Below are 11,374 nucleotides of genomic sequence, written 5' to 3'. Positions count from 1 at the left end.
TTCCAGGACCCGACACGGCACTATAGACAAGGAGCCTTTCTTCCAGGCAAGGCCTGGGTAAGTTTCTCCTTTAACTTTCCTCTCCTGATTCTTCAGCTTCAGGTTCCCTCATGGACAGGAAACCAAAATGATGCGGGGTAGAGGTGCAGCCCTCTTATTCAGTACGCTTCCTGTCCTTATTGGGTGAATTCCCTCTCTCGTGTGGCGCTGGTCATGGGGGAAAGGAAAATTTTAGAAATTGTTCTGGTATTCAGTGAGATATTAATGACAATCTTACTTATCAAAGGAAGTGTACTGATTATTCTGAGCAATTTTATTAAAAATTTTAAAACACACAGTGTACACGATTACACTTTCTTTCCTGTATGACTTCCCCCATGTCTAACAAGATACGATTTATTTACAAAAGATTTCCCACATAGTGAACATGAATACGGCTTCTCCCCAGTGTGACTTCTCTCGTGTTTCACAAGACTTAATTTACCTGTGAAGGACTTCCCACATTCCAAACATGAAAATGGCTTTATTCCTGTGTGAATGCTCTCATGTCTAACACATTTTGATTTATGTGTAAAGCATTTCCCACATTCTAAACATGAATATGGCTTCTCTCCTGTGTGAGTTTTCTGATGTCTAATAAGAGTCTTTTTATCAATAAAGCATTTCCCACATACTGAACATGAAAATGGCTTCTCTCCTGTGTGAATTCTCTGATGTATAATAAATCTTGATTTAGCTGGAAAGCATTTCCCACATTCTGAACATGAATACGGCTTCTCTCCTGTGTGAAATGTCTGATGTCTAATAAAACTCCCTTTATATCCAAAGCATTTCCCACATTCTGAACATGAATATGGCTTCTCTCCTGTGTGAGTTTTCTGATGTCTATTAAGAGTCTTTTTATCAGTAAAGCATTTCCCACATACTGAACATGAAAATGGCTTCTCTCCTGTGTGAATTCTCTGATGTATAATAAATCTTGATTTAGTTGGAAAGCATTTCCCACATTCTGAACATGAATACAGATTCTCCCCAGTGTGACTTCTCTCGTGCATCACAAGACTTAATTTACCTGTGAAGGTCTTCCCACATTCTGAACATGAAAATGACTTTTCTCCTGTGTGAATTCTCTCATGTCTAACACATTTTGATTTATCTGTAAAGCATTTCCCACATTCTGAACATGAATATGGCTTCTCTCCTGTGTGAGTTTTCTGATGTCTAATAAGAGTCCCTTTATCATTAAAGCATTTCCCACATACTGAACATGAAAATGGTTTTTCTCCTGTGTGAATTCTCTGATGTCTAATGAATCTTGATTTATCTGTAAAGCATTTCCCACATTCTGAACATGAATACAGCTTCTTCCCAGTGTGACTTCTCTTGTGCAACACAAGACTTAATTTACCTGTGAAGGCCTTCCCACATTCCGAACATGAAAATGTCTTTTCTCCTGTGTGAATTCTCACATGTCTAACACATTTTGATTTATATGTAAAGCATTTCCCACATTCTGAACAGGAATATGGCTTTTCTCCTGTGTGAGTTTTCTGATGTCTAATAAGAGTCCCTTTATCTGTAAAGCATTTCTCACATACTGAACATGAAAATGGTTTTTCTCCTGTGTGAATTCTCTGATGTATAATAAATCTTGATTTATGTCTAAAGCATTTCCCACATTCTGAACATGAATACGGCTTCTCTCCTGTGTGAATTCTCTGATGTGAAATAAGATTCCCTTTATCTGTAAAGCATTTCCCACATTCTGAACATGAATATGGCTTCTCTCCTGTGTGACTTCTCTGATGTATAACAAGTTTTGTTTTATTTGTAAAGCATTTCCCACATTCTGAACAGGAGTATGACTTTTCTCCTTTGTGTTTTCTGTGTGTTAATAAATCTGAGCTTTTAGTAAATTGCTTGTCACACTGAAATCTTGTATCTGTGTCACCTGGAATTGTGATAACAATGTGAGATTGCTCAGGAGATGATTCCTCATGATTAGGAGGATTATAAGAAAGTGAAGTGCTGTGAAGTCCAGAAGGTGCAGGAAGGGTGATGAGGTTTCCTCCATTAGAGTGCTCCCATATATCTTCTTTTTTACAATTTAGTGATAAACCTTTATTCTCACAGGGATTTCCTATAAGGATGAAAGACAGATTTATGTTGTTAAAAAAATCATATCCAAAGAGATTTACACATTTATTTTCTGGATCTCACAATGAAGACCCTCGTCAGTCAAAGTACCGGTAATAAGGAAGACAACTACATGCCATAACATTAACACAATGACGAGTAAAGTGAATAACACTTATAAACTGGTGACATTGGCACAAGTCAGGGGTGGCAGAGATTAGACAGCAAATAGACAGTTCTTAAAGGGAACCTGTCATCAGGATTTACCCCCTTAATGTACCACCAGTGCCATTTCACTCTCTCAAGCTTCCTATCTCGCCCTTAGTGTAGAAAAGTGTCCACGCAATTAAAAATTGAGTTTTAATCTTTTATTACTGCATGCAAATGAGACTGACTAATCACAAAGGTGGGCCTCATAAAGGTGGCCGCCGTAATCATGTCCACAGTATACCTAAGGACTAGTGTTGAGCGAGTATGTTCTGTTAACCCTTTCGGTGAGTATGCTCGGGCGAGCGCCGAGTATTTATAGCTGCTCGGTGATAAGGTTGAATCCCTCCCGTGTGCATGATTTGCGACTGTTTGACAGCTTTATTACATGTGAGGAATGTCTATTTCTTACATATTCCTCACATGTAATAAAACTGTCAAACAGTTGCAAATCATGCACACGGGAGCGATCTAACCTTATCACCGAGCAGCTGTAAATACTCGAAGCTTGGCCCGAGCATACTCGGACAGAACATACTCGCTCAACCCCAGTAAGGACATGATACGAATCCTTAGAAGAATGAAATAGCACCGAAGTCATATTACAGGGTTAAATCCTAATTACAGTACCCAGGGGAGTCCTTCTCCCAATGTCTGAGAAGAAAAATCTACAGTGGTAGAAAGTGGAATGATTCGAGTATGTGAGCAACCTGTAGTGCAAATGGGCCTCCATGTATCCTCTGGAGCCTCCTTATTCCATTAACCACCCTACACCACGGATCCTCCTTATCCCCTGAAGCCTCCCTACACCACGGATCCTCCTTATCCCCTGGAGCCTCCCTACACCACGGATCCTCATCATCCCCTGGAGCCTCCCTACACCACGGATCCTCATCATCCCCTGGAGCCTCCCTACAACACGGATCCTCATCATCCCCTGGAGCCTCCCTACACCACGGATCCTCCTTATCCCCTGGAGCTTCCCTACACCACGGATCCTCCTTATCTCCTGGAGCCTCCCTACACCACGGATCCTCATCATCCCCTGGAGCCTCCCTACAACATGGATCCTCATCATCCCCTGGAGCCTCCCTACACCACGGATCCTCATCATCCCCTGGAGCCTCCCTACACCACGGATCCTCATCATCCCCTGGAGCCTCCCTACACCACGGAGCCTGCTTATTCCCTGTAGCCTCCCTACGCCACGGATCCTCCTTATCCCCTGGAGCCTCCCTACACCATGGATCCTCCTTATCCCCTGGAGCCTCCCTATACCACGGATCCACCTTATCCCCTGGAGCCTCCCTACACCACGGATCCTCGTTATCCTCTAGAGCCTCCCTACACCACGGATCCTCATCATCCCCTGGAGCCTCCCTACACCATGGATCCTCCTTATCCCCTGGAGCTTCCCTACACCACGGATCCTCCTTATCCCCTGGAGCCTCCCTACACCACGGATCCTCATCATCCCCTGGAGCCTCCCTACAACATGGATCCTCATCATCCCCTGGAGCCTCCCTACACCACGGATCCTCATCATCCCCTGGAGCCTCCCTACACCACGGTTCCTCATCATCCCCTGGAGCCTCCCTACACCACGGAGCCTGCTTATTCCCTGTAGCCTCCCTACGCCACGGATCCTCCTTATCCCCTGGAGCCTCCCTACACCATGGATCCTCCTTATCCCCTGGAGCCTCCCTATACCACGGATCCTCCTTATCCCCTGGAGCCTCCATACACCACGGATCCTCCTTATCCTCTAGAGCCTCCCTACACCACGGATCCTCCTTATCCCCTGGAGCCTCCCTACACCATGGATCCTCCTTACCCCCTGGAGCCTCCTTACACCACAGAGCCTGTTTATCCCTTGGAGCCTCCCTACACAACGGATCCTCATCATCCCCTGGAGCTTCCCTACACCACGGATCCTCATCATCCCCTGGAGCCTCCCTACACCATGGATTCTCCTTACCCCCTGGAGCCTCTCTACACCACAGAGCCTTCTTATCCCCTGGAGCCTCCCTACATCACGGATCCTCCTTATCTCCTGGAGCCTCCCTACACCACAGATCCGCCTTATTCCCTGGAGCCTCCCTACACCACGGATCCTCCTTATCCCCTGGAGCCTCCCTACACCACGGAGCCTGCTTATCCCCTGGAGCCTCCCTACACCACGGATCCTCCTTATCCCCTGGAGTCTCCCTACACCACGGAGCCTGCTTATCCCCTGGAGCCTCCCTACACCACAGAGCCTGCTTATCCCCTGGAGCCTCCCTACACCATGGATCCTCCATATCTCCTGGAGCCTCCCTACACCACAGAGCCTGCTTATCCCCTGGAGCCTCCCCACACCATGGATCCTCCTTATCCCCTGGAGCCTCCCTATACCACGGATCCTCTTTATCCCCTGGAGCCTCCCTACACCACAGAGCCGGCTTATCCCCTGGAGCCTCCCTACACCACGGATCCTCCTTACCCCCTGGAGCCTCCCTACACCACAGAGCCTGCTTATTCCCTGGAGCCTCCCTACACCACAGAGCCTCCTTATCCCCTGGAGCCTCCCTACACCATGGATCCTCCTAATCCCCTGGAGCCTCCCTACACCATGGTGCCTCCTTATCCCCTGGAGCCTCCCTACACCACAGAGCCTGCTTATTCCCTGGAGCCTCCCTACACCACAGAGCCTGCTTATCCCCTGGAGCCTCCCTACACCACAGAGCCTGCGTATTCCCTGGAGCCTCCCCTACACCACGGAGCCTGCTTATCCCCTGGCGCCTCCCTACACCACGGAACCTCCTTATCCCCTGGAGCCTCCCTACACCACGGAGCCTGCTTATTCCCTGGAGCCTCCCTACACCACGGAGCCTGCTTATCCCCTGGAGCCTCCCTACACCACAGAGCCTGCTTATCCCCTGGAGCCTCCCTACACCACGGAGCCTGCTTATCCCCTGGAGCCTCCCTACACCACAGAGCCTGCTTATCCCCTGGAGCCTCCCTACATCATGGATCCTCCTTATTCCCTGGAGCCTCCCTACACCGCAGATCCTCCTTATCCCCTGGAGCCTCCCTACATCATGGATCCTCCTTATCCCCTGGAGCCTCCCTACACCACAGAGCCTGCTTATCTCCTGGAGCCTTCCTACACCACGGATCCTCCTTATCCCCTGGAGCCTCCCTACACCACAGAGCCTGCTTATTCCCTGGAGCCTCCCTACACCACAGAGCCTGCTTATCCCCTGGAGACTCCCTACACCACAGAGCCTGCTTATCCCCTGGAGCCTCCCTACACCACAGATCCTCCTTATCCCCTGGAGCCTCCCTACACCATGGATCCTCCTTATCCCCTGGAGCCTCCCTACACCACGGATCCTCCTTAGCCCCTGGAGCCTCCCTACACCACGGATCCTCCTTATCCCCTGGAGCCTCCTTACATTACTTGGTCTATATACAGCTGAACCTAGTGCACATGTGATACATCCGCCCCTGCCCGAAACCCTAAATATGTGTCCTTAAAAATAATGTTTAAAGGGAAACTGTCCGTTTCCTGTGCCCCCAGAACCCGCAGCAGATGTGTCTGCAGATATAAACTCTCCACCTAACATCTCTATTACATTAAACACACAAACAGATCTTTAGAAAAAGTATTGTATTTCTAAAGTTTATGAGGCCTTTGATTTGTCGATGAGGCGTTCGTGACCCCAGAGTAGTCGTCCCACTTAGCATGTCATCACGGCTTTGGAGGCTTGAGAACATGACAAACCTACCGCATGCGCGCGGCTTCTCCTCCTCACTGCATTGAGCCTCTGACGCCGGGTGTACGCGTCCCATTACTGAGATAGGAGAGGACGGTCACTACTGGTCAGAGTCCATGTAGATGGGAGGAGCTCAGCCTCTAGCCCCGCCCTCCTCTCCCCTCCCCCTACACAGAATCTTATCAGTAGCGGCCGTCACCTCCGATCTCAGTGATGGAACAATGTTTCCTAACTGAATAGAGATTTTACCCCGGAACCGAGAATCCTGAGACGGAAGAAGAAATACACAGATTTCTGTGGAGACTCCGGGGACAAAGTCTCCTATTTCCATCTCGTCTATTCTTACAATTCATGAAGTTTATTCCTCTTATTCTTGTGTAATAAAGACTGATCAGGACGTTGTGTATATTATATGGGAACAATGAGGAATACTGTCACCATGTAACAATACATCGCTTATGGTTTATGGCCGCCAGGATTTGGTAACACAAAAATGTCTGAAAAGAAACAAAGTATTTATTGTAGAAAAGTCCTAAAAGAAAATGAAATAAATATATTGCTATTGGCTTGGATCAGTTGTATTACCGCAGTTACAGAGACCCTCCACCCCGGGACTGAACGCTACACATTTCCCTGTACAGTCCCCTATGGGGTCCTCTGCCCTCCGCTGCCCCCTCAGATCGGTGGTCCCTTCCCCCGGCTTCCAGGGCGGCCAGTGCAGTGGTATGGTGAGTGCAGTAATACGTCTACCCCACCCTCCCCTGCCTTTCCTGTGCTGTGACCTATAGGGCAGCGCCACATCCTATTAATCTCCCAGCAGTCTGCGGGGCGTCACCAGTTACAGATGTATTCTGCACCTGCTTTCATTGCTCCTGTTTGTCTTTGGTAACCTTGTCTGGCTTCCATAATACCCCGGGATGACTTAGGCCTCCATCTACAGGACCATTCTTACTCGGCTTCCTGATTCTGACCTCGTCCCGCTTCTTGATTGTCTAGTACCTGCCATCTTTGGGTCAGATCTGACATGTCGACCTTCTTCTGCCAGCTCGCTCTACCAGCCAGCACTACTATGTGGAGCAGCCCCGGTGTCTGTGCTGTAAGTCCAGATCACTGTACAGTGGTAAAAAGATGGAAGCCGGGAAACCTCTGGGACCGGCTGTATGGAGACTGTGTGTAAGCGCCTTATTATTAGGAACTGCCAGGTTTCCTCCATCGGTTCACCGTTACAGGAGGCAGATGGAGGACACAAGGAAGGGAGTCTATATATGATAACCGTATAGTCACTTCTCAGTCTCAGGGTGGACGGTCGTTTTATCACTCAACTTGTGCAGCTCATGAAGAGAGAAAAATTCTAAAAAATAACAGCAGAATAAAGATGATAAAGTAACAAGATGAGAAATACAACTCATCCCCCACAAAAAAAGCTCCTCATACAGCGAGGTCAGTAATGAGAAATAAACCATCAAGAATGGAGAAAACAATCCAACAGAGGCCGGACAGACATCTGTCTGAGATGGTGAGTCCTGCACTGAGCAGGGGGCTGGATACGGGGACCCTGGAGGTGGTCCCCTCCAACCAGAACATTCTAGGATTGTAAGTTGTTTGGTCATTTTATCTGTAAATCATTTCCCCCATTATCGGCCTTACAGATACATTATTTTATTGATTTTTTTACTTTCTCATCCTCTCATTTCCGGAGTCATAATGTTACTGGTCACTAAGCTGCGCAGTTCTTCTGCTATTCACCCTATAAATGTAAGAAAATACTGACAACTGGGCGTTACCATTGTTCCCCTACATTGTCCAATCAGCGCTGAGTGTCAGAAGTGTGGGGACACATGTATGGAGAACGGTGACACCCGGTTATCATGTCATTCATAAATGTCGGAGGAACGGCCGGGAATCTGAGCAGCAGTTTCTTTCTTTGGTAACAATTCTTGTCGGAAAAAGAATTTCATCCAATTTATTGGTAAAAAAAAAAACAAAACAAAAAAAACTTAAAACTTTCGGAACCTGGATGAGGACATCTTCTTACCTTCTTTTGGTAATTTATGTATTTTACTGTTGGAAAGAGAATTATTTATTCACGTTAGAGGCTCAGATGGGGGGACGATTCCTAGACGACATCTTGTCTGGAGAGACCGAGAGTGAAGATTCTTCTAAAGGGACGTTCCCAAAATCACAATGTGCTCTTATAATAAAGTACACCCTGGTTATTGTGAATATAACCCCTGTATAACATCTGGCCTGTCCTGCACATATCACCCCCTGAGTATGCCCCCCGGGATCTATATACCCAGCAGTTGAAATTGTAACCAATACATACCGAGGAGCCACATGTTATATACTGGGGGGTGGGACAGGGCTGGATGTTATACACCGGGGGGACAACAGGGCCTGAAGGAGAAGCCAGAATGCAGTGATTAATGCGGGTGGCCCAATACTATTCTCCATATAGTGAATCTCTCCATATTACAAGATTCACCATAAATGAGACGCTGACAGGGGATATAATCCGTGCATGGTAAAGGGCGCCCCCTCTGGGTAGTATTTAGTCTCCATGTTTATACGTTGGTTGAACCAGAACTCAAAAACCGACATGATGTAAGATAACGACAACTCTAGATGCGGCCATCGCAGCTGTTTGTAGATACGAGCTCCTAATCCCTTTTATGATGAAGCAATTCTCCACCCGGCACAGAGGACTAAACATCTGTCATGTACTGTCACCTACCTGGTGGCCTCCGCTTGCCTCCGACTGAGACCGGTGTTCTGGTCCTCCTACATCCAAGATGGCCTCCATAGTGGCAGAGGGACGACAGCAGTATGTCTGACCCACACCTCCATAGCACGGCACTTACTGACTTACCATAGGGGTCTTCATGCCACCGGGCGGCCGGCCTGGATGAGGAGAGACCAGAACGCCGGCCTCAATGTCGGAGGCAGTGGGAGGCAAACAGAGGCGACAGGTAGGACGACTCTACATGTGACATGTGTCGTCACTCGTCAGCACCAGGCAGAGGCTGCTACATCCCCGAGATCCATAGGACGGGAAGATTCATAACCTGGAGCACAAGCTCAGTCATTTATATGGCAGCAGGGACTTGTGGAAGAAAAATATGGACGTAAAGGATGGAAAGAATATTATAGAAGGTAAAGGAAAACTAATATGTGATTCCTAAATCATAAAGAATAGGTGTGAAGGCGGCCCCGTTATTCATCGGTGCACAGCCGGACTCTACAGGAGCAGTCGCGCCATCACCGGACGCTTCTGCTGTGATGAGGACAGCGGATAAAGCTTCACTGCACCGGAGACTCCACACGATATCACACACCGGTCATCATCATCATCACACGCCGGTCATTATTACACACCTGTGGAAACATCTACCGGAATCTCCTCCTTCCCGTCACTCACACACGGCTGATCCCCCCTCGTCATCGCTTCTTCTTCTGTCTCGTCCTTCACTTTATTCTTAGTTGGATCTTCCTCCTGATATATCAGATGTAACAATCAGCACAATACAAGAAACCACCAAAATCTGTGACATCTTTGACCTCAATCAGAAATGTCCCCCCATATACAGATCCGGTACAGGGCTCAGCACCGTCTACCTGATGACTCTCCGGGACATTGTGATTCTCCTCTGGACAGTCCTGGGGATACAGAGGACGGGGACATCTCTCTGGTGGATTTCTCCTCCTGAATCCATCTGTAGGAAACACACAGTAACGGAATAGATTGTGTCATGTGTGGCAAAGTCACTGGTAAAGTGATAGAGGGAAGATATATTTCATGGAGGCTATTAGCTTCTGTGAATTGAAACCATGAAATTTGCTCCAACATGTTACTTGCTTAAAGAGGTTAAACTTCCATGTTAAAAGGGAGTGTTTTTTGTGAATGATCATTGTGAAGGGTGGGAGGTCATTCACCATATCTCCATCTCAGAGTGTGGTCTTTGATTTAAATACAAGTCCTACTGAGGCATTCAGTGTTCAGTGTCTGGAGAAGCTAGCTCCAGAGAGGATCTTGTGTTTGTTTTTCCTGAACCATGTGGAGTTGCTGAACTCTCAGCAGGTTGATCCCTGCTATCACAAAGACTGTGCTTTTGTGTCACCATTTTGCTTTGTTTTCCTGTTTTGGCCAAAGGGCCGTGATTTCTTTTATGGACTCAGTGTTGGTTTATGCTGCATTTTAATAAACCAATGAGAACTTTTTGGCCAAAGGGCCGTGATTTCTTTTATGGACTCAGTGTTGGTTTATGCTGCATCTTAATAAACCAACGAGAAGTTTTTAAAGAAACAGTGTACCTGTGTCTACCTCCGTGTGAGCGATCTACCACACATGTTATGATGAAATTACGGGAGTAGTAGTAGGTGACCACAGAACAGACATGACAGTCTCCCCTCCTCACCCTGCTGATCGGCCCATATTGCGATCGCCTCTTGTGCTCCTTGTATAACCTCAACCTTAATATCAACCAGATCTTCACCCTAAAAATAAAAATGTAAGATGAGCTCAGGTCCCATCACTTCATGGTCAGATGTTGTGGGGACTTCAGTGTCATCTACCTGATGATCCTCCGGGATGTTGTGATTCTCCTCTGGACAGTCCTGGGGATACAGAGGACGGGGACATCTCTCTGGTGGATTTCTCCTCCTGGATCCATCTGTGGAGACATAGAGACTGAATACATGACCTGCCGTGTATCTGTCTATATATGAGACTCGTCTCTCAGAACCAGTAATTCTATGTTTATGTATCAGGGAATAAATTACATTGTTGTGGTTCTCACCACCGGTACCGAGGTCCCAGCACATTGTGGGCCTCAAGTATGAAGTGATAATCAGCGAGGCCAAAGCCTAATGCTCTGCACTCGGAGGATGAGGACCCTGAGGAGAGGGACAGAGAAGACCCTCGTCAGTCAGATGGAGGAGCCGTACTAAGAAACACAACTTCTCCAAGTTTCGTCTCCAGGGATGGAACCACAGAGGAGCTGGAGCAAGCTCCACATTTCTATCCATCGGTTTCTTCTCTCCTAATTCACCATTATGGAGATTGGGGGAAGGACGATGACCATTTACCAGTGATTGTTTTTTGAGAGCTCATGATGTCATCATGAGGACACGGCCTCCCTCCTGGACAGCATCCTCTGGGATCACTAAGAGGAGAGAACCTGATCTATTAAAAGACGAGTTACCGCTTTCTTATTCTTCTTTAAATAGAGATAAATCTCCACATCCGCCTCCATAAAAACACTAAAATAGGCAGC

At 47.4% G+C, this 11,374-nt stretch overlaps 1 protein-coding gene across 1 annotated transcript; it reads right to left on the bottom strand.

The window, feature by feature from the left end:
* Positions 1-311: 311 nt before the first annotated feature.
* Positions 312-10,591, bottom strand: LOC141219272 (uncharacterized). The gene is made up of 4 exons (XM_073666047.1): positions 10,517-10,591; positions 9,717-9,814; positions 9,477-9,594; positions 312-2,140 (listed from the first exon to the last, which is right to left on the bottom strand). The coding sequence occupies exons 3-4, from the start codon at positions 9,541-9,543 to the stop codon at positions 348-350; spliced, it is 1,860 nt and encodes a 619-aa protein (XP_073522148.1). The 5' UTR covers positions 9,544-9,594; positions 9,717-9,814; positions 10,517-10,591; the 3' UTR covers positions 312-347.
* Between the last annotated feature and the right edge of the window lie 783 nt (positions 10,592-11,374).

The sequence above is a fragment of the Phyllobates terribilis genome, unplaced genomic scaffold (assembly GCF_046119375.1).
Source record: "Phyllobates terribilis strain yellow unplaced genomic scaffold, ASM4611937v1 Scaffold_259__1_contigs__length_2703414, whole genome shotgun sequence".
NCBI classification, from domain to species: Eukaryota; Metazoa; Chordata; class Amphibia; order Anura; family Dendrobatidae; genus Phyllobates; species Phyllobates terribilis.
This window is presented reverse-complemented; position numbering and strand designations above follow the sequence as displayed.